General features: G+C 36.0%; 1 protein-coding gene across 1 annotated transcript in view; it reads right to left on the reverse strand.

Moving 5' to 3' along the window:
* LOC134742456 (cerebellar degeneration-related protein 2-like) overlaps positions 1-27220 on the reverse strand; it is a 119686-nt gene extending 92466 nt beyond the window's left edge. The window contains exon 1 of the mRNA XM_063675631.1: positions 26862-27220. Coding sequence (XP_063531701.1) covers positions 26862-26937 — 76 coding nt within the window. The 5' untranslated portion in view covers positions 26938-27220. The remainder of the gene's footprint in view (positions 1-26861) is intronic.
* Positions 27221-27681: the final 461 nt, after the last annotated feature.

A 27681-nucleotide genomic window follows, 5' to 3' on the forward strand; every position in this document is an offset into this window, starting at 1 on the left:
AATAACTTTACTAATATTACTTGTAAATTTATACAAGGTTAGGCGCTCAGGACGTTACCGCTTGAAGTGATTCACTGTGACCCATTATCCCCTACTTTAGAACTCGAACTGTGTGATATACCTCGTACCTATTTTAAAAACAGGATGGCAGGTACATTTGTAGCGTTGTTTCATCCGCTACTATTGATGTTAACTGTACTTGCTACTTCCTCATTTTAAAAGTTTGTTAAATTAAATGCCGATTTTACTCAAACAGTAACCAAGTACAATAGTTTGACTCACGCAACCTGATTATGCTAATTCTACTAGAAATGTATTTAGAGATCTAACTGAGGAATGTTTGGTTCCGTGTTCCTGTTAGTAAATTCAAGCTCTAGACTACATTCGGCTCATTTGCAACCTCACTCACGTATTCAACTAGCTGACACATCTTCAAGCGATATTATTCATTATTACAACTGAAGAGAGTCCACATATACCAAACTTGTGCCGAAATGAAGGTGGCTAGTCCAACGGTCACTTAAGTATTATGTTGCGAACTCTTCTCGGAACACGCTACCTGTCGCGAATATTAATCAAAAGATCTGTTATTTTCAATGAAACGGAACTTATACATACATATCAACACGATCACCTTAAATAATTGCATTATTTTGTAATACAGTAAATTTCTCCGGTACCTTATTTAGATTTCACTGTGCATTCAGGATCGTTACATAAAGTATCTATTAAGTGGTTATCTTGATTTATTTGTTTCATGGTTTTCGTATTTATCAGCACAGCCCTAATGCGGAAACGCTTGTGGTCCATTTCTTCCGGAACTGCATGTTAAGATACTGTTAAGTGAGCTTAGTAACTTAGATAGAACTACAGACTTTCTATGTAGATTGTAGATACGGAGATAGGGCGTGGCTTTAACGTTTAACCTTAACTGTGAATTTACTCTGACTCTGAACATGTTGGGAGTAGTTTGAATAGAGTATTTAGGTACCTAAGTGCTTGCTGTATAATTGCCAGCTGCATTAGTATAGAACATTCCTTATTATATATCGGCAATCTCATGTGATGATTTGTATAACTGTGTGGAGGCTAGATGTGCTAATAGTATCCCGCCTACGATACTAACATTAAAAAACCGGCCAAGTGCGAGTAGGACTCGCGTACGAAGGGTTTCGTACCATTACACAAAAACGGCAAAACTTAATTATTTATTTTATTCTGTTTTTAGTATTTATTGTTATAGCGGCAAAAGAAATACATCATCTGTGAACATTTCAACTGTCTAGCTATCACGGTTCATGAGATACAGCCTGGTGACAGACAGACACAGACAGACAGATAGATAGACAGACAGACGGACAGTGGAGTCTTAGTATTAGGGTCCCGTTTTTAACCTTTGCGAAGTGATCCCATAAGAGCTCCGTCAACAAAGTTTTGTACGGAGCTCTAAAAAATTGATTATCATGAACAGTGGCACAACTCAAAATGAAACGCTTTTGCATTTAATATTCTATCTTTTACTGGTAAGATTTAAAATCGAATGGCATTTCATTTTGTTTTTTGCCACTATTCATGATAAGCAACGTTTTAAGGAATTCTATGTAACAAATTTCTACTCGGATTATATATACGGTTGATAGAAAAAATGCATGTCAAATTAAAATCTAAATTAAACACAATTAATGAATTCATTCATAAAGTGCATACTCATTTAAGGTGGACCAACAATGTACAGAGGATTGTCATTTTCAGGTAACAAATATCACAGTTATGAAACAGGGGCCAGGAAGCAACCCTGATGCTTGTACCTACTTGTATGACCCTATTAAAGATAACGATCGCATTGACCTGATGTTTTACTTTATCCAGTTTGTGTTCACAGCCTTTAAAGGCCATGTTGTTACAGAATTTAGATTGAGAGCTTATGAGAGCCGATTTATTGCAAAACCGCGTCACGACTTTTGAGCTTGGACTTTTGAATATTTTACTTTTAAAGGTGAGTGTTTATCAATTTAATTAATTCGATAAATGAACCTTATTTAAACATCGCGATTGTATAATATCATTAAAGCGAGAGCTTACTCGTAATAAACAAGCTTACTGAAATAATTAAGTACGTAATAGATGTAGGTACCACCTACATATTTTAATACCATATGGGACATTTTATATGAAAAGGGACCTTATTGTCGATGGCGCTTACGCCGCACAGCGTCGCGCGGCATTGTATTTATATCGGAGCATCGTTAATAATGACGTAAGCGCCATCGACAATAAGGTCCCTTTTTATAGAAAATACCACATATTATTGAAATTACAGACGTAACACAGTGACCGAGACCGATATGTCGTAGTTTATTTAATTCTTGCCAGCTTTAGCGAATCGATCGTATTTTGCGTTTGTAACATTGAAACCGCAATGGAGCTTTATTTGTGACAATCTTAATTGGCATATGCAGATTAATTAATTCGGCAACATATCTACTGAACAAGATTTATTTATAATATTTAGATCACTACGGTTACACTCACTAGTATTACTACTAGTACTGGTACTAGTAGTACTATAGGTAGTATTACTAATAGTAGTAGTAGTAGGTACTAGTAGTATTAAAATACTAGTGAGTGTAACCGTAGTGATCTACTTAAATATTTTGAAATATATATCACGATAGTTTAATTTCGACGATTTAATTATACCTAAGTAGTACCATAATAGATAAATAAGTAAGCTTACAGTGCTCACTCCATACATAGATAATAACATTAACGTATTTATGAAGTACCTAAGGAAACTGATGTATGGAATGAGCACTCTAAGCTTACTCTTATTTCTCTATGGTAAGTAGTACCAATAATAACACGTTTCTTAAAAGAGTGATTTAAACCTAAGCATCGCGTAAGAGCTTCAAGCTTTACGATCAGACTATATTTAGCCATCAATGTGTCAACATTACGAAACTAAGAGCATTTGTTTTCCCTGCCAGCCAGATTAATGTGAAACCAGATCAGAACCATCGCCCAGGGAAAATTACAGGACCGTTTCGTAACAAATTCATCCCAAGTCCCACCGGATTCGAATCGCAACTCCCGATAACGAGGTGCCGGCTTCGTGACGTTTGAAAGGGAACCGCGATGGTCCAGTCACGATTCGCGTTCGATTTTCGAAAATGTTAACTAGTTGCGTGGGCGCAGAAAGTGAACGCGAGATTATGAACAGCCGCCATTGTTCGGGAACAGGTGCCGACGATTGGGATTTCCGTTTTTCTCACGTTGAATTGCGTAATCTTTCTGATCGTGTTAGAGGATATTTGTATAATAGATCGATATATATTTGACGTCGATGTCAAGATCGATTTGAACGCATACTGACTGAGTTAATGTGGGTCATAACCAATTATATTTTAACTGTTGGAAGGTCGAAGGCAGTCGCTCTCGTAAAAACTAGTGCCCACGTCAATTCTTGGGATTGGTTGCCAAGCGGACCCCAGGCTCCCATGAGCCGAGGCAAAATGCCGGAACAACGCGAGGAAAATAATGATGGCATAAAAAAATTCTAATTTTTATTTAAATTTCAGGATCATTTATACAAACATATACTACACGAGATTACATAAAGAATATTGACCAGGTTCGATTCCCGGTTGTGCATGAGAGTTTAAAAAAAAGTTTGAATGTCATTATTATCAAATCTAAAATCGACGCCATGGTTCCTAAGAACAGATTTCGCTATCTCTCATAGTTTCTGGATTCTCCATACTGACCCATTTGGATTGATCACCCTATATAATAGTCACTGTGTACGTTAGTCTCTGTGTACTACAGGGTAGAGTCACAGTACCCCAGTACCGGTACACAGTGGCTCATTTCCCTTTTTTTTAAACCTTGACCTTTATAGACCGCGGGCCAGGAACAGATTTCCATGACCAATCGCCTCCCGGGCGAAAAATCGTACAGTTCTTAACGGCTATGTATGATGAACCCTCGTGAACGTCAGACGCCGCTCCGTTGGTGGGTTGAGGAATGGCAGCAAAAAAGTCTATAAAAAAAATTTAGTCATCGCCTCCCGCTTGATACTTTGTCAGATGATAGTATGATAGTTTAGATGCTATTAAGAATAAACAAAATCGTCAGCCGATTGTATCGCTGTGGAAAGACCGTTAGCTGGTCACATTAACATGTAAAAAAGAAAATTCTTTTCAGTCATCGGCGTCATCGCCTCCCGTTTGATATTTTGTCAGATGATAGTTTAGATGCTATTGTTAATAAAACAAATCGTCAGCCGGTTGGATCGCGGTGGAAAGACCGTGTTACGCGTTCGTTGGCTGCCATTCCTCAACCCACCAACGGAGCGGCAGCTGACGTTCACGAGGGTTCATCATACGTAGCCGTTAACCGCTATACAAGTTTTCGCACGGGAGGCGATGACTGACGAAATTTGGGCTCTCTCGCGGTCTATTATAACTGTATCAATTGAAAAAACTGATAATGCAGGGGGACAGATGAATAACCAGAGTATGTTGAGCTTGAGTGTAAATTTCAACTCGGTACAACTAATATTTCTTTATATTTCTTTTAGTTTGGCTGTCCGAAAAAATCCTAGTCACTGTTGCCGACCCGACCCTCCCTATTTTAATTCAATTATTATAATCGGAACTAAGTTAATTAGGACTAAGTGAAATAAAAGTATGTAGGCTGGTATGTTCTAATTTACCAGCTGTTTAATCATTTAATTATTCAAATAAAAACCAAATGAAGTGTTTATCTAAAACGGTTTCATAAAATTAATGTCATGTTTTCAGTTGTTACAACAATTGCTTTTGTACGATTATTTTGATAAAATATGCCACAATGTATGAGTAAATTGATGTTCAGTTTTGTCAGTTAATTTTAATCCTTTTCTAAATTATTTCAACCTAAATGGGTAAAATATTATGTAAGTAGTTATTTTACGTAACAATTTTACGTTTATTAGACTAAGAAATGGACTTATAACCTATCCAACAAGTGGAAATAACAGTTTCGATACTCAAGTAATTGTTTCATCAATTTGTTTTGTTTTGTAGGTAACGCTGTGGAATCTTGTCTAGTGACTTAAAGAAAATTACTTATTTGTTTTGACATTAATTTGTCGTGACTCCATCATTATGTCATGCAGACAAGTTGCTTTGCAGTGGCCTTCATTGGGAAAGGAGTTACATTGTCGAATTGTATCAATGCACTGTATGCTAGGTGTATTTTATGCCTTATCAAGATGGGGGGGGGGGGGGAAATAAGCAGCTACAGAGCTGTTGATAAGTAGGTATCTGGAATAAGTAATAATATATTTCACTTAAGTGTTAATAAATTTACTTACTGTAAATAATGTTTATTAGAGTGTTTACGGTTCATGTATTAAAATACAACACAGGGCAGGTACGGTATACATATTTATTATATAAGTAAATTATGCCTTTATAAGCACTGAGTTAACATTAAGGTATTTAGTCATGTCTTCGTCACGCATAGCGATATATGCAAGATTGAACGATAGTTTTCAATTTGTTGTCAATTTAATAAATAACTAGTGAATAAAACAAACTATACATTAAACGAATGAATAATATTATTATTAATTTATGTTTTGTCACGCATATGATTTTGTTCCTGGGATTGAGATGGATTTGAGCATTATAAATTGAACGCAACGTCAGACGAAGCACATACAGCGTAACATCATTATGAAAATTCTGAAGGCATTCATGTTGCTAGCTATAGATAAGTGTAACATTTCAACTTATTTAAATTGAAAATATATCTTTAAACAAATTTTTCTTTTTAAATTTTTAGGCACAGCTGGCAGGTATACACTATTGGGAAATACGCGTTGAAATGGCTTCATTTCCTGAAATATAATCCAATGTCACATGTTGCGTCTGTCGCTTAGTTCTCAATTGATTATGTTTTTACAAAGAAATGCACCACAGTCTGCACATCTAAGGTTACATGAAGGTAAACAATAGAACTGCGAAACAAATGAAATTAACACCTCTGATGTGTCTGATGTGTGAAGAAATTCAACTGGCTCCTATTATTTTCAGTTTTTTTGTGTTTTTGTTATTCAAGTGCTGGTGTAACTAGTATGTTTATTTAATGTGAGCGAAATTACAGGAAAAGTATCCAGGATAATATATAAAAACGTGTACATACATATATATCAATCATTTTGTGTAACTACGTCTTATAAAACATTTTTTCGTATTTATATATTTATTTAATCTTAAGTAATGATTACATATTTCATTTAAAAGTAAATCAGCTTAAAGTAGTTATGCACCTAGGACACTATTATGGAGGTTGGTAACTGATGATTTGAAATTAAATCCAAGTTTTATTGGTTTCTCCTCACACGCTGAGAAGGTAAACAACTATTAGGTTCCTTATTTATCGTAAGAATTCTAATCACTTGTTTTATTATTTGATTGGAATTGTAGTTGTCGAGCCGAATTCAGGCCCTAATTAATTTACCTGTGTTTGGTCATGCATATGAATTGCCTAGATTAAGTAGTTTTAATTTCCTAATAATCTGATGCTAAGAAACTGAAGGTTAGTTAGGTTAGGAAAGTTAGATGAAGAAACTGGACGCGCCATGGAAACTGGACGGGGGATTTTGCTGTTCTTAGCCATTAGTAAGTTAACATTTCATTATTGATTTTAAACTTATAAGATTGTATGTATAAACTAAAGGAAGGGAAAGAACAGTTTTATAAATAATGTAAATCATGAATATACCTAATATAGACGCAGAAGATTTTTTCAGTGAATAGGTACTCGTATTTTTATTTTTAGATACATGTTTCTGCTGAATAGCATTAATAAAGCAAATATTATCAACAGCCGTATTGTTAGCTCCCGGGCAAGGTATGCCAAACCGGCGATCCCTCGAGTCCGAAGACGAGTGCGAATCCGCTCACGACTCGCTCTTGTGTGGTTCCAACGATGTCACCTACTTAAACTTATGCGAGTTTCAAAAAGCTCTCGAAAAAGATCCGACGATAAAAATTATAGAAAATGGAGCATGTTTCTGTGATCCAAAGGAAGGCCGTGAATGGGATCCGATATGTGCTTCAAACGGTCAGTCCTACGCGAACAACTGCGAATTAGAAAAGGCAAGGAAGACTGAACGATTGTTTACCTATATAAGGCATCTTGGTTTATGTAATGCAATGCTGAAGAGAAATACGATAACGTACAGAGAACTACAAAAGGTAAAGTTGTGGAGTTCATTCATGCCAAAAAAACTTTTTACTTCCCTTAGTAGCTGCGATTTGGCTGACGGTCCTCGTGATGTCAAAGCGAAAGATAAAAAGAAACGTGCCAAAGAAAAGGAAACATTGGCATTTGGTCATCCTAGTAAGACAATTAGAAAAAAGCATGATACAAAAAAAGAGGGTTAGGATAGTGCTACTACACTGCCAAGTATTGTTACTGAAATAAAAGTATACAAATATTCAGTTTCAAAGTGTTTCCTTTGTTTTTTTTATTTTATTATGTAAATACCTACGCATAATACCGCTGGAGTGCTCTCTATGTCAACCTTATTATTAACCCTTTGTTGGTATGGGGATGCATAGAGTTAGACGAAAAAAAGTCTGCAGCGATTTTGATAGCATACTCAGTGCAAGTGCTATTTTAAACGTAAAACTTCTATGAAATTATGACGTATTAAATAACGCACTGCGTGTGCTATCAAAATCGCTGCAGACCATACTTGGTCTAACTTTAGATTTTGTGACAGTTTTTTGAAGTTATATTTTTAATAGTGATTAACATTACTTGTAAGACGGATGAAAAACACGGTCTAATTATTCTTAGAGCCTCCTATTCCAACGATCTCTTGGCAGATTGGGTGACTTGTGGGACCCGGGGGCCTAGCAAAAATGACAATCCTTCACCGACAAACGTCAAAGAAATGTATTGGGACGATCTAGGAGGATATAACCAAACGGAGTCGCCACGTCTGTAACTTGCTGCACAAAAAAGTCTGCCAATTTTTGCGGGGGAGGGGAACGTCAAATGTATATGTAACGTCAAAATAGCCAATGTCAGATAAACGTCAGTCCATACATTGTGCATTGGCCGACTATTTTCGACAGAGGGGAACGCCCCGTTTGGTTTTATCCTCCTAGGGGATGATAGATGCTACGAAAAGTCATGTGACTATTGGTGTTTTGGTGTTTTATATCAACGATAGTAATCTTGGCCCCAGGTATTATCAAGAATATGGATAAGCTTATGTTTTTCTCATAAGTGTGCGTCACCTGGCTGACACGAAGATGATGATTGATTTCGTAAATAATATATGTGTCCACGATGAAGCCCACACACATAGGTATTAAAACTTTAATCAAAGCTCGGCATAATGATGGCGATCTTTGACTCGAATGTAGGTCGGCTGTCGTCAATCACACAATTTACATAACACAAAGGACACCCGACTCCGTTTGACTTCAAGATCGTTGGAATTTAAATACAATGCAAGATAAAACTGCTTCTAATGATAGCCATCGACTAAAGACTCGAGATGCGACATTTGTATAACAACAGGTACAAACAGTTGAGTAACAGATTGAAATCTCTCTTCGCGTTGCAGAACACTGCCGAACATCTCCTAAATATTTATCAGCAAAGCAGAGGCGTGGTCGTTATGAAATAATTTTCTTCAGCTTCGCTTGCAACAGCGGGTTAGTATTAGCTACACTCGAATCTTGGAATGCTCGGAGTATTTCAGCGGTTAAAATTCGCTGTAATTCTGAACAAAAAAGGCAGCTTTTAAAGATCAGCTTTTCAGACAGGAGACAGGACCTTTTGTAGTATAGGCATATAAGCAATAAACATTTTACTGCTGTGATGAATAAAGTAAGGACGCTAAACACGTAGAATTTCGTACACTGACCCGCCTGTTCCTGTCTCTATCGCACTCGCATAATTATGTTAGTGACATTGACCGCCGGCATCGTCGACGAGACAGCAATATAATTATTGCGCGTGCGGTAGAGATATGAACAGAGGCGTGCTTATTTTATACCTTACCAAGCTATCTCTTGTTCTTAAAGATTTAAATAAAATTCAAATGTATTCCGTTTGTCAGCGTTTTTGCAGTTCTGTTCAAATGTAGCGTGTACAACGGAAATGAGCATAGTAATTATCGACACTGTAAGGCATAACGGGGTACACCTACATTAGACTTTAGATTAGACCAAGGTGACCTTAAATTGTGATTTCCTGTTATTAAATTAAGTGTTAAGGTCATAGACATAGTATATACAAGTAGTTATAGACGCGCTACCGAGCGACCGAGGGTAAGAGAAAGAATATTCATGTAAAATTTGGGCAGCATAGGATTTTTTCTCTTTCACTCTTATTTATAAAATCGGTATTTCGCCATCGCCTCCTACCTATGATGCCACCCGGTCGGTGATAAGGACAAAGCATGGCACTATTTTCTCTTTCCTCTTATAGGAATCGCAATAAGACTATCTTTCTCTATCAAAGAGTGTCAGGCCCTTGGTTTAAGTGATATGCTACCTTTTTTTTTTGACGCAAGGTTATTATCGCTTATAATATGTATACGGACGAGTCTACATGTTGCAAAGTTAAAGAGTGCTTCACCGATTAGCCATACTTTGGAACTAGCTCCTCCCCTAGGCTCGGCTCCCTCTGCTAGTCAGAGGGAGAGGAGGAGAATAACCACTAACATCCCCTGCGGCGCATCTGATCAGCTGAAATGTATCAGCTCTCATGGTCAGTTAAGACTTACAACTACATACAGTCAGCAGCAGAAGTTGCTAAGCGGCCGAGGTGTTCAAAATTACCTTGACACGCTCTTATTCTCTTAACAATAAAGTCGCGTCTAGATCATTTTGAACACCTCGCCCGCTTAGCAAATTCTGCTGCTGACTGTAGGTAGTTGTAAGTCTTAAATGACCATGAGAGCTGATACATTTCAGCTGATCAGATGCGCCGCAGGGGATGTTAGTGGTTATTCTCCTCCTCTCCCTCTGACTAGCAGAGGGAGCCGAGCCTAGGGGAGGAGCTAGTTCCAAAGTATGGCTAATCGGTGAAGCACTCTTTAACTTTGCAACATGTAGACTCGTCCGTATACATATTATAAGCGATAATTAGGTGACAATAAAAGCATTATCACAATGACGTGCGTAATAATAGTTAGAGCTTAAATTGACGCGTCACCAATCACCATTACACCAAATTACACTATTGACTCCATCAACATCTAACGGTTTGTGTCATTAGTTGCACTCATTTTTAATTCAATTTTAAGTGCCGTTTTCTAATTTCACACATGTTGTTTCTTTTTCAAGAACAATGCATTCCTGAAAACGAAGCATATTATTGCAACAAAGACTGTAAGAATGTTTTCACCGCTTAGGTAAGCGCGTAGACATTCTTATACGGGCTAAAGTTGATTGGATTTGTTTAAAGTTATATTAATGAAGAATATTGTTATAAGGTCTCAAAATTTAATATTTACCTTCTGAATTTATACTGTTATAGAAGATTAAGTACAAATAAAATATAACCTGCAAAATATAACGAGTGTTCAGTCTACTCACGTCCACTTTTACAGTCCAAACAAAAAAAAGAGGAATAGCTAGCTCGAAACGACCTTCTTGGACCTTATACAACTCTTAATCATGATCCTTACGTATGTAGCGACCTTTAAACCAACTAAGCAGGTCATTTATTCGGGACTAAGTATCGTCGGCATTTGTCTCTGCCTGGTGACACACATTGCTTTATTACTGGCACTGGCCCACATTGCTGAGGCGTCAAACAAAAGACAAGTTCAAGTTAATGCGGTATTCTTACTGACCACAACGTTAAGAACCATCCATTAACTAACTAGCAAATTATCAACCTTACACCACATGACTAAAGACAGAAATACGTTAAATAGAAGACGCTGCACAGACGTAAAGATCTTATAAGATTGGTCAATATGAAGATAAGATTATATAGATGGATTTAAACTAATGATGACTGACTTGCAGTATATTTTCCCGCGGTCAGTAGGTAAGTATTTCCGTGTTCAATTATTGTAACTCATAGTTCAACGACAAAAGGGATTGGTATTTTAATTACATTGGATTGCAAGAAGAATTCACATGGTTTTTAATACATAATTGGATATATTGATTGGCTAAACACCAGGTATATAACATTGTCTCAAAATTACAGCATTTAGTCTGTAATTATGGTGTTATTTGATCAGGGTTACATAGTCGTGAGAAGTGAGAACAGTGGACAATATCTTAATTAAATGATCATGGAACAGGTATTGTTTCAGTGTGAATTTGTCAGAATTTTTAGTCTGCCTTATGCTTATGACTATCTTGATGTACCTGAATCTCAAAGAATGTGACACAGATAGTAGCTACAGTGTAAGGACCAAAAACAGTAAACTACCTCCAGTCATTTTGAAATTTAAGTTCCACGTTTAAATCTTGGACATAAAAACTGTTTGGCGCTACTACATAATTCAAGTTAGCCTGAGGGCCACTTTTTTACTGACCCGACATTAACCGGTAAAACCTGGATTTACCTTGGTTACCAGTACAATTTGACACTGGGTTAACCGTTTAACCGGTTAACCCCGGGTTTATGAGATGGTGCAAGTGGCGCTTAGTGTTACTTTGAGGCTGTAGCCGAAGATGACTTTTATCGACAAACGCCAATGGAAAAGTCAACGTCACGTGATCATTTCCAAATATTATTTTCAGTTTCAATGATCGTCTCTTGGCAAGGCCTCTAGAGTTTGCTTTTTGCACATGACTTGCGGCGCGCGGTCTGCGCCGTCCGCGCACGTTCGTTTGTTAGAAGATGGATTACTTTATACAAACCTACACTATTGCAGTTAAAAATTAGTGACAATGAAAATTAAAGATTGCTGATAGAACAAAACGCTTCAGATGAACAATACTTGTTCACCTTCGTGCCATTGCATTGTCTGTGATAATGAAAGCAAACTGTAAAATGAATGGATTAGCACGTAAGTGTGTTAATACACCTTTTCTACTTAGCGGTTCTTTTAGTACTTTCGTTTCACTAGTGTTTTTAAATAGGTAGATGAGTTTATGCTACCATTGATAGCGTCTTTTCTAGGACACGATAAGCCCATCCTACTTATTGGGTACGAGAGTACATAATCACTTCTTCGGGATAACTTACATGGAAACGTTTTCGTTGAAATGGCTAATGCCATTTTAATTGGCAATTTGTCAGTCAACCAAAGCAGTGCCTAAAATGCAAAAACACTTACGCATAGGGCCTGCCTTCACGAATGCTGTATTTGCTTGTATTTGTTATGCAAGTACTAAAACCTAATTTAAAAGAGTACATTTCGATGCTAGTGCCGAAAGTACGTCATTATTTCACGAGTACCGAGACTCGGGACGAGTGAAGAATGACATTTCTGCACGTGAATCGAACGACGTTTTTTAATAGTTGCGAAAAAATAAGAAAAACAACAAGTAAGGAATAAATAGTTATAATACTGGTACCCCTAAGCAACTAATCGGCAGCTTTCTTTTTTCCTTTCCTATCGAACTTCACCAGAGTTGGCATTCAGTTTGACGGCGTGTTGACGCTTAAGATTTGGCTCGGCACCGACTTCAAACCTATTGGTTGCTAGCACATTTAAAACGGAATGATACTTTATTTTATCCTTATTAAAGTCGGTGTTACTTTTTTTAAGAATATTTTTTTATTTTTTCGCATTTAGCGCTTTCTGCACTAAGGTCTCGTTTTTCTGACTGAAACATAGCCATAAGTAGCTATAATTGTTAAAGGTAACTTTGGAGGCCTCTTCAGATAGTTATTTCTTCAACCGGAAATGTCACTGATCACTGACAGATCATATCCATAACCGTTTTATAACGAGATTGTAAAGTTCGAATCACCCACTTGTATTATTGAGCTACTGGGGGCTGTCATCCATAAGTAGATATAAAGTTTTCTAAGAACAGATTATTACAAAATATACTTATATAAATTGCTTAGTGAGAGAAGTAATTGCAGTACACTCAATAAACACTAATGAGGATAATCTTCTAGAATCTGTTTTGCTCAATAACTATTGAACTCTGAACGAGGAAGCAAAGGAAGCAAGTAGAGGTGATTATGAAACACACACACACACATGTTTCACAATTCACTATGTACGGATTGGTAGAGTAAGATTGAAACTTTATATGTATTCATTTTTATATTCGATTGTAATAAAAACATGTAATACTCATTGAGAAATAAATGAATCTAAATCTATATGTGCAAAATATAATCGCTAGGTATCTGTTTACTGAAACATTTATTACGACACGATTATATTATTTATATTACATGATGATCTGTGAATTTGATATACCTATTAATATTTTGAGCTTGTAGTTACCTAAGGTAACGAACTTGTTGTTTATAAGGTACAACCGGCAGGTTTAGAAGTAGAAGTAGCTTTGTGGAAATAAGCTACATGAACTAAATGACAAGTTCAGTTTAGAGGTGATCTCGAAAAAGTTCTTGAATTTGCGTCAATCACAAACATTATAAATACTAAGTGTAGGGTGCAGTCAGCAAGTGGCTGAATGCATTGCAACACACCTTTTTAGGGTTCCGTACCCAAAGGGTAAAAACGGGACCCTATTACTAAGACTCCGCTGTCCGTCTGTCTGTCACCAGGCTGTATCTCATGAACCGTGATAGCTAGACAGTTGAAATTTTAACAGATGATGTATTTCTGTTGCCGCTATAACAACAAATACTAAAAACAGAATAATATAAATATTTAAATGGGGCTCCCATACAACAAACGTGATTTTTTTTGCTGCTTTTTCCGTAATGGTACGGAACCCTTCGTGCGCGAGTCCGACTTGCTCTTGGCCGGTTTTTTCTTTGGATGCCACTTTGAATCTCACTTTCTATTTGATGCTGACTGGACATGAAAGTTAAGGTCTCATTGTATCTTTAGGATGCAGAAGGAGAAGAAACCTAGCATTATACCGGGCGGGCCCTGTAACACGACCAAATAATTAAAACACATAATATATTGTACTTTCCAAACGATAAAACTTTTGTTTAACAACTTTAAAATTATGAAGTCCTTAGACTTCCTATTTTCATATAAATTAATTATTATCTTCAATGTAGCTCTATAGAGCTCTATAGAGCTACATTGAAGATAATAATTTATTGAGATTATAATTAGATATAATCATTGTAATTGACGTTGATTGTCACGCGTTAGACATAACTAAATTACATCGCAATACATTGCGTCTTAGAATAAACTTTAAATTTATCTTAAATAACACGTCTTAATTGTACCTTTTATCAATTTTGTATTCGAACTAACGAATGAAGTGGTTCGTGCGTTCGCGGTAGGGCCTCCCGGGTAGGCTCTCTACACTTTATTTAAACCCATAAATTTGAGGCAATATCAGTTAGCATTCGCAATATTCGATAACGGAATGTGGTTCCTGATTAGCTGTTGACGCTGGGCGCGACCGCTCGCTCTAACATCCTGTCTCACGGAGCACCTACTGTATATTCTAGATAGGTAGAAGAAACGTTGAGTAAATGCATACTTACATTACTTACGTATGTATTTGGATTGAAATAAGACATTTAAGGTGATACAGGAAGATGACAGACAGACGGACAGACGGACAGGGGAGTCTTAGTAATAGGGTCCCGTTTTTACCCTTTGGGTACGGAATCCTAAAAATTGTTCCCCAAAAATAAAAACAATCGCATATAGTTAGTAATAGAATTCGAGCGTAATCGGCTCGTAGTAGTGGCCGTTCAGTGGCCATTGACATCAGGGTTTCACATAGAGGTGCAGTGGTGCACTTATCTGAGATGTAAGCTCTTACTACATTTGTTGAAGGTCGATTATTGCTTGATACGTGCTACAGATATGGTAGGCTGTGCGCAGAAACAAAACGTATTAAGCGCCTACGCAAGCCATATGCTTTTAGTTCCTTTTGGTATCGTAGCTTCGGTTGAAAACACACGTGAGTGTCTCACGATGTGTCGGGTTACGCAAAGCTTCATGGGAGATGCTTTGGTCTTTATTACACCCGGGAAAAAGTTTGCCTCAAAACAACCAACATAAGAATGATCTTAAGATACATAACCACCGTGCGTAATCAAAGTAGAGATTAATACTGGTACGATAGCGGCCAGTGCTCCGTAAGTTAGAACAACAGGCTTGGAACCTGATTAAGACAATAGTACTGCCACAATGGACACCAGTTTTTGTGGTTGCCATTACAGTTTTAGGGTTGTTGTAGAGCCGGATTGGCACGTAATTTGATAAGGTAAGGGCTTGATAGTAGTTTGAGACAAGGCTGTTATTTCGTCAAATTGTTTTATAGTGTAACTAGGATAGAATATTATTAAACTAGTTTCGTACGATTCAAAATTTCGGTGACAATGATATGGTGCGTATACCGGTATGCGAAGTGAGACCGTATACTCTCTAGCCTCTACTACTTGTATTGCTGTCTACAAAACCCTGCCTGTCCCGTTAAAATTGACTCGATAACTAGATGACTGTCAAAATAAAACTACAGTCGATGATAAAAACTTTTGTGGAAAATGAAAATTGTGACAATGACATATACTTATTACTCCCGTTTTATATAGGGTGACTGTTATATCCTCTATATTAATTGTCCACTTAACAATAAGACTTCTATTGCCTTGTTTCTTTCTGTTTTGTTAAGAGTGGCCAATTACTATGGAGGGGCCAATAACTATACGTAGCAGTCACCCTACACAATGGTTTATTTCAGGTTTTACTAGCAAACTCTTTAATTAGTAATGTTCCTTTTAGGCGGAAATATATCTAGCGATACAATTTAAAAAAGTCATTAAAATGGGTAATACTATTTGCTGTCATTAACTATCCTTGAGTGAGTAAGTGTTATTAAAGTGTAAATCATTTTATGCCTGCACCTACACACACAAAAGTTATAGAGCAAATAGTTGCTATCGATCGAGGTTGAAACGCAAAGAGACGAGACGCCAACTGTTCCAATATTTAAGAAATAGTTCTTTTCATGTAGAATCTGTTTAAAATTTTCTCAATTCCGTGAAGCTATTTTAGTTATATACATTTAGGTATACTATGGGATAGTAAATTTTTTTACGATTTCAGGAAGGCCTCATAGTAAAATTTGTTCAATACGATCACCTTACAAAAAGTTAAAAAACACACTGTATTCTACGATATATTAACTAGTATACCTATGCGATGCATATCTACTCGTACTTCTTATTTAAGACTGGCCAAATGTATTCATCAATAAGATTGCAAGAAAGTAAAAATAGGCAATCAAAGAGTAGTTCAACACAAAACGGCTAGCCTAGCTATGATTTACCGTTTATTTTATAGGCTAAATTAATTGTTTAACTATCAGCCTTCCCGTAATATATGGATAAATACAACATAGTCATAATCAATTTTTAAAAGTTCTAAATCCATCTTCAGGCTGCTTCTAAACTAGACTATATCCAGAACAATCGAAGGTTCAATTTAATATAACGCGTATCAATAATTGAGTGTTTTTGAAAAGAAATGTTCCTTACATGGAAAGTCGTAAAGAAAACATAAATGCCGGCAAAAACTATCGTTAGCGTGCGGTGGAATAATCTTATTCAAATTACATGTGCGATGCGCGGCGAGGTGCCATTTCTATTTCTATAGGATTCACTCGGATGTGATAATGACGGAGCATACTCGAACATTAATAGAGTAAACGGTATTGTAGTGTAATCGCATTGACTTGAAACTTTTAAACTCACTCGAAGATCTGTGGAAAACGGCGAAATGCTACTTGTGAAATACGAGGGATAGAAATTCGGAATCTAGTGGTAAATAGTGGTATAACCACTCGTTTTCAATTCTATTAGTAGAATTTAAATGCCTAGTAGTGGACATAGTATTGAGATCGAGCGCTGGAAACTCAAAAATCTCTCCCCGTTGTGAAACAGTTCCTTAAAACTATTGAACACAACTACTGTTACTGGTGGTACTGAACAATACCTGTAACTATATTGTCTCAGTCGATTCACCCGAAAGAACATCCCACCAAAATGTTTACATTTTTTTACACTGTTTAACAATCCATAGCTTTGCCAATCTTTTGCAGTTTCTAACTTTTCCTGACGAATGCTACTCTATTACGCACACTTTTTACGGATCTCAGGCTTCTCTCAACCTACCTAGCATCATTGTTCTGTGAACTGCGCTGTGTTATTCAAAGATAGACTAGGTATACCTACTTGAGATGCACTGAGCAAACGTTAGGTGTGAAGTCGTGCGTAAATGTTACATCGCGAAGAACATTACTTAGTACTTACCTTACCGAACTCGGAAATAACGTGGTGGTGTCATTTTCAACGGGAAACAAATTATTAAAATCATATAAAACCTGATCTGTGTAAAATTGTCCTATCATATTTATTTATATTAAGATATTAATTAATATATATTTACAATTTAAAATTGCGAATCTCATCGACGACATACTAAAGACAACGTTGCCACGAGAGCGATCATACTTTGAAATGGGTGTCATTTAATCGATCTGCAAAATATTCATGTTTTGATGAACAAAAATATATATTTGGTCAGCCAAAATGGATACTTGGTCAGCAACTTATGGTTAGCAAGCATTTCTAAACCAGTTTCCAATAAATATCACTAAGCTGCTCTAAATTGTTTTGGTTGGCAAATTAATTGTTGGAGTGGCAGTAAGAGATCCACCATTAATCAAATTTTGTTAAGCAATCAGTGGGTAAGCGAATTATTTCATTTTGGATTACAATTTAACTGATCCGCAAAAATTGGTTAATGAAAAATAAGTTGATCAGCAGATGTCTAACCAACCTAACCTACCCTTTGCTGATCAGCTGATTTTTTAAACAAAAAAAAAATATTGACCATCATTTGATTACTTCCCTTTCATTTTGTCCTTCAAAAAACTTACTGCCCACTAACTTTGTTTTCTAGTAGCAGTTGGTGTGCGTGAAGGTCGCAGTTCTAACCTTTCTAATAGCAGTTTGTTTCTGTGAAGGTCGCAGTTCTAACCTAACCTAACCCACTTTTCTAGTAGCAGTTGGTGTCAAACAAGTAATCATCGAATGATATGCACGCACACGATTGGCTGCTCGTGTCACGTGGACTGATTTTACTCCTAGAGTTTTGAATGATTCACGGTTAGTTTCACTAAGTATAAGTCTAGTGATTTTACTCCGCCTGCAACTCTGCTGATTTTTCAAATCAAATGTAACCCACCTTATTATATCCAAAGAGGATATAATAGGATAGAGCGGTACTGTCATAGTAAATTTTGTGCCACAGTAAATTCACTGCCATCTATCGACACACGATTATAACGAAAAATAAAAATATCAAAAAAAATATTTATATATGGATATTTTTATTTATTTGCCTTAATTATTATTATATGATTTTGTCCTATGTTCTTTCACTGATTGGCGTTAAAATTGTTAAATAATAAACGAAACCGTCAACGTTATCTATATGAGAGTAGGCCAAAGGTAGTGGCGCCTGATCGAACATCAAATTTTCTTGATTTTCGAGGCACGTTTTTTTTCTTAGACTGTATCCATCTATTACGGAGTTATATCTGATTATTAAGCTGATTTTTTTTTGCAAATTACTTTTAACAAAGGTTGATCATTTAATTACTTCCCATTTGAAATAGAAATACAGCAGTAATTTGTTTATCAAAAAGTCAAAATATTATAGTCCTTCTAAGCTATCTTAGCACCAACTGAATAAAACAAAGTCCTCACTTTATTGTGTTTTATTTGTGTCATTAAAAACTATAAACGTTATATTTTCGTAAAAATTACCATACTTTTGCAAATGCCATGCTTTGCCCGACTCTAGGTAATTAAGCATTTGGCATAATTTTACCGTTGTTCGTTTATGATCGTGCTCAAGAAGTTTTTTTACTTCGGATGTACGAGTATGTTACAGTGAATATGTATATGAGTCTGACTGCATAAGTAAGAAGTTTGCTATGTACCTAATTAAAAATCTAATCTATTCCATTCCAAGTAAAACTAATTATCGATCTTAATTATTGGTTATCGTTATCAGAGGAAAACAGATGACTGATTATCAGATAGTCATCATTAATTGCATTCATTTTATATAATCGCTTACTGTTTATGTAGATAAAAAAACAGGATGTCTGTAGCGTCATATCTTCTTACTTAATATCAATGTAATGCAATTTTATCTTGAATAGTGTTTAATAATTAATAATCAACATTTTTTTTAAACAAAAACTTTTTGTATCATAAGGATCTGATTTTTGATGACCCTTGATTTGGGCTCACAAACACATTCTACCAAAACTAGTTCCCGGCCGCATAACGGCCTTTTCGCCATGTCAAGTTCCTTATTATTCAGGTGGCGTTAAGTCCCCTGCGACATATTGGACAGTTATTTCAATTTACTCGGTCATGTCTATACTTGTAAGCTTGGAACTAGTGATGCTCTGATCACGAAAATATCGACATTACTTAGAGAAATTTCAAAGATACATAATAAAGCAAAAATATAAATTAAAACACCATTAATTTTTAACTAAATTGCCGAAATTGAAAACATATTAACCATCAAGACAAGTAATTAATTTGCAACAATGAATTTACCGTATATGTACACCTAAAGTGATCTGAGATTTGCTCGCTGGCAAACTTTTAATTTGGACTTCTGACTCTCGGTGAGCGACCATATTTGGGCACCGTAAGTTAGGACAGGCAGAATACACTTGTCAACGAGTTTACGCTTAAGTGACATTGAAAGGTCGCCCTTCATATATTATGTATGAAATAACAATGCATAAACGTATTATGAAAAATGTAGGTCCCTATTATGAATGTGAAGTACATACTTAATTTACTTCTATGTTCCTTACTCTATTTACATTTGAAATATTCCCCTGTTCGAAATATTTTCTTTCGGCACATCACTACTCTCAACGCGATAAAACACCGTAAATGCCACTTTATTTGACAAGTGACTTATTTATGTTATGTTATTATAAACATGCAACCATTAGCTGCCGTTAGCTTTTTACTCTAATAGTTGTTTTGATGTTTATTTTCAATAATCATTGCTGTGTGGCATTAATGCGTTTGTGAGTGACGGTAAGTAGGTTTACCTAATCTATGTTGAGATTGTGTTACTTGTGTTATGATTGATATTTTACCATAATATATAATCATGATAACGATGAGCAATATTGCATTATTAAAGCTAATCGCTCGCTATTACCTTTTTCGAATGGCCAATATCGTGATGTTTTGATTACCTACATAAATACATTTGATATGTCACGAGCTGTTAAAAAAAATCGAATAAAATGCAGGTTTTATGAGCTCACACTCGGCTTCAAAGCCTAGCATGTTTTAGAGATTTTCAATAACATTTTACGTAGGATTCAGTTAAATGTAGCAAAAAATGAAACATCAAGGCTAATTTAAAATATTTGAATAAACCAAAAACCGTTGAAAACTTGCTTAAAATGGAAATCCGCGTAATGAATCACGACCGGCCTGTACCGGTTCTCCATTGACCGCCATCGCCATAACATAACCGAAATATGAATTTTATAATCAACAGGGCCATGAAACTACATATAGTCTGCATCTTCTCAAATGATTTTTTCGCCAAAGACCATAATCTGTTTAACAAAAGCCTTTGTTCCTTTTGTGTCTGCGCGTGCCCATTGTTGGTAAGCGCGTGGCCATTGTTGATGAGCGCATGCCACTCGCTGATACACAATGATCACGCGCTCACCAACAATGGGCACCCCGCACGCACTAAAGGAACAAAGGCTTTTGTTAAACAGATTAGGGTTTTTGGCGAAGGATTGATTTGAGAAGATGCAGACTATACTTAGATGTTATCCAAACCAGTATAAAGCGCTTCCGAATTACGCTAAGTTATTACAGATCTGGAGCTCTCGTTACGTGGTTTCACCCAAAAACGACTCAATTTTGTCGAGCAACCTATGACAATAGTTGAATAAATCGAATGTTACCTACACTACACCTCATGCATCACCTCAAGATTGGAGGGTCAATGACAGATGCACCAATTAAACGCAGCGGTGAGAAGGCATCGTGTGAACTCACAGTTACATTCAATACTAATAGGAACTGTTTAAGTGTTTAATAACCCAAATTACGAGTAGATTAGAACAATACTCTGTTCTATTACGCGATTGAAATAGGTCATTTTAATTAATTTAAGCGTGGTTTACGCGTAGATTGCAAGGTCTTACAGAAATAATGACAATAATTACAGGTGAATAAAATAATCATAATCAGCTAGAAGGTAGGGTCGAGTCTGTGCGGAAAGAGAAGAGTCGTGGAATATAAGGGAAGGGAACGAATACATTAATTAAGGCCAAAGACATTAATGTAGTATTTTTGTCAACCGATTAAACTTTAATAAAATGCTTATAAAACTTATAAATAAAATTGAATGTTACGGTTACATTCATTAATAAAACAAACCCAACTGTATTAAAGAGAACACAAAAAGTTAAATTGTTAAGATGTTGCCTTAATTCAACCCAATAAACTAAACATTAAGCAGTTAGATATGCTTTCAAGTTGTCATGTTCATGTTACACAGCTTTCGCGTAGATTTGCTGGCAATGAACCAAAGATAATAAATAGTGTGCTCGGTAGGAGTTTGTTCGCATCAAAGGTTTCGAAATCATAACTTGACCAACCTGTTTGGCCTTATGATTTCTGCACTGATTGTGCACAGCCGGTGATCGATTTACCGTGTGAGACCACTCATGATAAATTATGTGCAGTGTTCACCGGAGGCAGGGTTGCCATATGAAATTCCAATATCCTGAGAACAGTCCGGACATCACCCTAAAAATCTTGACATTCCATTAAATTCCTTATTCCAAAACCTTTTATGGGCCACTAGTCTCTTAACGCGCAACAATACGCTGTAGATAGTAGATTAACCTTCCCTTTTCTCTGCCCAACTCCAAATTTTTAGCTTCGAACTTCTACCTAGCTTCTAGTTCTGAAAAACTGACACTCAATAAGTCCCTCCACAATCCTTCCAAGGGATCAGAAATCCTGAATTTAAGGGGAAATCCTAACGTATGGCAGCCCTAACCTAGGGAGCGTTCGCGCCCATCAATTCTTTAGTCAAGCAAGACATTGAAGCTATAGCTAGTACCTATAGCTCTGTCTTTCACGAGTATATTATCATATTCGTTTTTTTAAGTACTACGTCGGTGGCAAACAGGTACCCGGTCCGACTGATACTTAGCATTTATTGCAACTCCAGAGGTGTCACATGCAATATCCGTCCTTCACACATATTTGAAGAACTCCATACTAGAGATTTATGAGAAATCCTCTTTAAAACAATTTGTAATTACCTACAGCAAGAATATTAACACTACCCTCCCCATTTATATAAAAACACCATTAAATGCCAAGTTGTTTGTCTAGGCATCGTTTATAAAATGAAAAGTTAAATTTTTAACATGTTTGCATAAAATATAGGTATACCGTTGTTTAGAATTCAAGCAAAGGGGTTTCTACTTGAAAATGTCAATAGGAACACCATGGTTCTCAGTCAGATTTGAATATAAGGTCTGGTTAGCCTTGGTCACCCACGGCATGGTATCCGGATACGCCGTAGGCATACTTTTACCATTGGAGTGACCATTGATTAATCAAGACAGCAATCGCAACCATAGATTGAGACTTAATTATGTATGAAGCTATTTTAAAAAGGAATGTTAAACGATTTTATTTAATAAAGCCTATATTAATATAGTGATCATAATTTATTATTTGTTCTTATTAACATTTGATGCTGTAAAAAAATTAATAACTTAGATTAGTTTTATTTTAATTGATTCCATTGCGTTACCAAAATTAATCAGTTTTTTAAGTAACATGCATTTATGTAGGTAAGTGTGTATGAAATACAATACAACAAAAATACTACAATACAATCTTTATGACAACACAATGAAATCAATGTCGACGACGACTCAATTAAGGTCTATACTACCTACGTATTTTTTTATAATTCACCCAACAGTTAACTGAAGTTTATTCCTAGGTCTAGTACATATTTATTTCCAAAGATCTTATAAATCGTTTTAGTTTAATAGCCATTTTAGCCAGTGAGAGCTAAAGTTTGGGCCGTTCGCCTCTAAATTGGTATTTATTATGTGTTGATATACTGAACTAGTTATCTTGAATCACTTTTATGCAGTTAACGAAGTGTTGATGCTACATTTATGACCAAAGAAATTCACCGCGAAGATATTAATTAAAATCATAAATTTAACAAGCGCAAGAAACCGTTCCGGTGTAATTTATAACCATAACATCTATAATTACTATGATGCATAATAATGCTTGTGTTGAAAAATACAATCAGCAATAGAAGCTGCCAAGAAGGCAGTTTGCAAAATTATCAGAACAGAGCACAACTTTGTTGTTGTTCAATTAGGGAACAAATCAAATTATTTTATTAAATATTTTTTGATTTGGTGCTTCTTTGGTGAATCCTGGTAAGGACAACTAAATATACATATGTCGGCTAGTAAACTCAAAACAAGCCTTACTGAGCTTAGTGTAGGACAACGTCGATCTGTATAAAAAAATGTCCTATAATATTTATTTATTTTAAGTAGTCGCACTACTATATATAAACTATAAAGTGAAACAGATGTTACATATTAAAGAAAAAGTGAACGGGAAGTGACCGGGTGGTCTAGTGGTCAAGATCAAGACGTTAGCCGAATAAGATAAAGACGGTTCAATTCCGGCCTCGGCCACCGGAGGGCTTGGTCACTTTTTTTCATATGAGCAAAACAAAGACATTTTTAATAATAGAACACTACATCTTACAGTACTTATTCTTGCGCTATGAAATCCTAGTTTATGATCCATGGCCGCTTGGACGCTAGCGAACGTTGCCCGTAAGCGTGTCCGCGTCAACACCAAGTGCAAACATTGGATAACCGCCTGTATATACCGCTAGTGCGGTCGCTATATCGGAGAGCAAACATATTATACATATATGACTCAAGACGAATTTTTTTTCCACTGAATTATATTAATTAAAACAAGAGTGAATAGGCTTTTACTGAACCGGTGAGCTCCATCTTAGGCCCTGTCTTCACTTTCCATCAGGTGTGACTAGGGCCAATCGCCGATCAGATAATAAAATAAAAATAAATTACTTAAACGCAACATTTAATATTTCTATCAAGGTTAGTATATGACAAGTAAATATTTACTTCCGCACCTATATTTATTAAAAGACCTAGTAACAATAAAGGTTCTATAAACGAACTTGAGTAAAATACTGTTTCGGATAAATATTATTAAGAATTTGCCATGCTGAACAGACTTAATCCAAACAGTTCAGAACTTCACATCTTTAGATGTATCTACACATTCTTCAAATAAAAAAAAATTCTAGCTTTGAAACAGAGAAATTTTAACGAAAATATCAATATTATAGGTAGATATCTTGTGATACCTACTTAATGTTGATGATGATGGGTAACGCTAATTAGAACCTACATTAATTTTTGCTTCAGCCCCGTTCAAACAGCCCAACCCCATATTGGTTTCATGTTTCATAATTATCCTATGTTATTTTAACAAATATATATCATATTACCGTAGGGTGGGATTACATACACCATGAGGTCACACACTAAACCGTCTATGAAGTTATTGTTTATTCAGTATGCTGAGTGCGCCTCACAAGAGTCGCAAGTAATACGCTCAAGTATAAGACATCAACGAAAGTTAGTTTTATTCTTGAATTCTATTTCTACTTCAATCTCAATCTCTACTTCAACTCACTCACTCTACTTCATTGTAGGAATGTAACCTTCAAGAAAATATTAATTATTTATCTAGTTCACTTTTAATTAATTGACTCAATGTAGATTTGAAGGTTGTAGGTATTATCAAATCAACGTCCAGATCTAGACAATGATTTATTATCGTCGCAAGCGTCTTACGTTTTTCTTTACAATTCAGACATTTCATCCGTATTCTGCGATAAACTGCCTAGTCGTAAAAATACTATTTATTTATCTTTACTTCAGGTTGGTTATTATTCGTTACCCAATAAAAACATCTCATTTTATGATATATATCAGTTACTTTCAAAATAAATAGTAACCCTTTACACCTAATAATATTAATTAAATTTCTATATATATATATATATATGTATATCATGTTTATGTTTTATTTTCTAATTTAAAAACCGAATAATGTCTGATTATCTTTTAAAATATGCTAAAGCAAAATGACCCCGACGTTGTCAACAGAACCCGAAAAATTAATAAACAAGCAATAATAAAAAAACTTGTATGCACTTTGCACCTCAAAAGGTCAAAATAAATATAAATAAATTGGTACTTGTCTTCTTTTCTTGATGGACTTGAGGGCGGTGTTGCCCGTAGCCAATGTCACGTAAAAGGGTAGGGACAAAATAAATGCTCTTAGAGCACGACGCTGTTCGGTGGTTGTTGTAGTTGTCTCGTAAAACCGATAGCTGGATTTTACGAGAAGCACGTGGACTACCGGCCGTTGACTCCAAAATGGTGGTTAAACACGCTTTGAGATTAATTCTCCATTCACTGCAGATTATTGTATAATAAAGCTATCGATATTACACTTTAAACAATATTAATGAGCAAAAAACAAAGGAATTAATCACGAGGCTACTATCAAGATGGCGTTCGAACCGGAAGTCCATTGGTACTTGTGTGTAATAGGTACTTACTTGCTATACTTATAGATATGACCTGTGCAGAAATATTGGTATCAATGCACCATGTCCTTAACTGTCAGGAACCGGAAAGCCAAATTATCTACATCCTAAATAATTTCGCATATGACCCAGTTGCACCGATTCTCGATAGTCAAGTTGTTGAATACCTAATCTATATTAAATAATATCTATATAATATCATTAATTTAATAAACGCGAAAGTAACTGTCTGTATGTCTGTCTGTTACCTCTCCACGCTTTAACCGCTGAACCAATTTAGATGAAATTTGATTTGCATATAGTACCTATGAGTCCCGGCGATAGACAAAGTTTTTATCCCGGAAGTCATCCTTTTAAGGGGTTGAAAAGGTGAGATAGATTTACCATGGAAGTCGTAGCTAATTATATACAGAAAAAATCGCGGGCACAAGCTCATATTTCATAATATTTTCAAACGCAGACTGTTTATGCCTGTTGTTACAATATCGTGTGTGTAAAGCTTACGTATATGTTTCGTTTGACAGCTTATAATTGATAATCAAATTGCGCCACTAATTATACCATTAGTGCCCGTCATTGGTGCCTCTACCGTGTTTAGTACGATTGTATCATATCATATATAATACTGTACATATGTAGACAACGCTATAATTGTGATAAAGGAAAGCATTTAAAAAATCGTATCTAAGATATATTAGATATCTACCCTTATCTGATTGTGTAAAGAGTACCTATTGCATATTGAATATAATATAAAAAAGTTAAAAAAAGAAAAAAATACAGATTTAACATTTGAGGGTAATTTTAACATTGCACATATTTTTTTAAATGACGGTATATATTTTTGCAGTTGCAGTAATATGCTAAACATTGCCGAAGTAGTTTTATTTTATTCTCTATGAGTAGATCCTGTGCTTAATTGCTGATCAGTCGTGTTAGCCAGTCTATCTTATCTTACCTGATGTAGTCCAGCATTCAGGACACTCCTGGCAGAGCGACTCCCAGTCGAAGGACAGGTCGTTGAAGCTGGCCATTGCTAACGGCTATACTTCCAGTCCACTCAGTAACATAATATTCAGCTTGCACTAACACTTGTTCACATCCAGTTGCAGTTCACAACCTGTCCCTAAGGTCAGCAGGTATTTGAAAATAAAAAGATTACAACACTGGTTGTTTAGAAAGAATACAAATGTACAATTTAAAAACCAAAACGGTACTGGCTGGATACACACTGCGCATAAATTTATAGTTAAAAAAATAAAAGGAATTTGCGGCAATCTCGCGTGGGTGTTCGATTTTCGAATATACGCGCACGCGCGCAAACGGCCAGCAGAGCACTGCGCGGCAACCGTGCGGGCGCCTCGGGATGCCGCTCGGAACCAGTTCCTGCGCTCAGAGTTCTTTCGATTTCAATGAACCGAACCGTTAATCCTTTTTTTTTCTTGTGTGTCGTCTTATCTATCTATCACGTAATATTGCGTTGAGCTACACAATGGACCACAGTTGTGATTGTTAGGAATTGGAGCGGATTCGCGAATGGTTTGCAGGTTGCATATGATAAGATCTTGTTTGTGCATTCCAAGCGTCTAAGCGGATGTTATCTTGGTTTTAAAATCTTGAATTTGACTACTTGGTGGCTATGATAAGCTGAGATCCGTAGTCTTCCGGTTCTCAAGTGGGTTTATGACACTGTAGGTAATTATATGATGTATGGTTGGCACTTATAACCGGTAGGTACCTAGCCATAATCATTATCGCCAAACCATGTATAATTCGTA

The sequence above is a fragment of the Cydia strobilella genome, chromosome 6 (assembly GCF_947568885.1).
Source record: "Cydia strobilella chromosome 6, ilCydStro3.1, whole genome shotgun sequence".
Taxonomy (NCBI): Eukaryota; Metazoa; Arthropoda; class Insecta; order Lepidoptera; family Tortricidae; genus Cydia; species Cydia strobilella.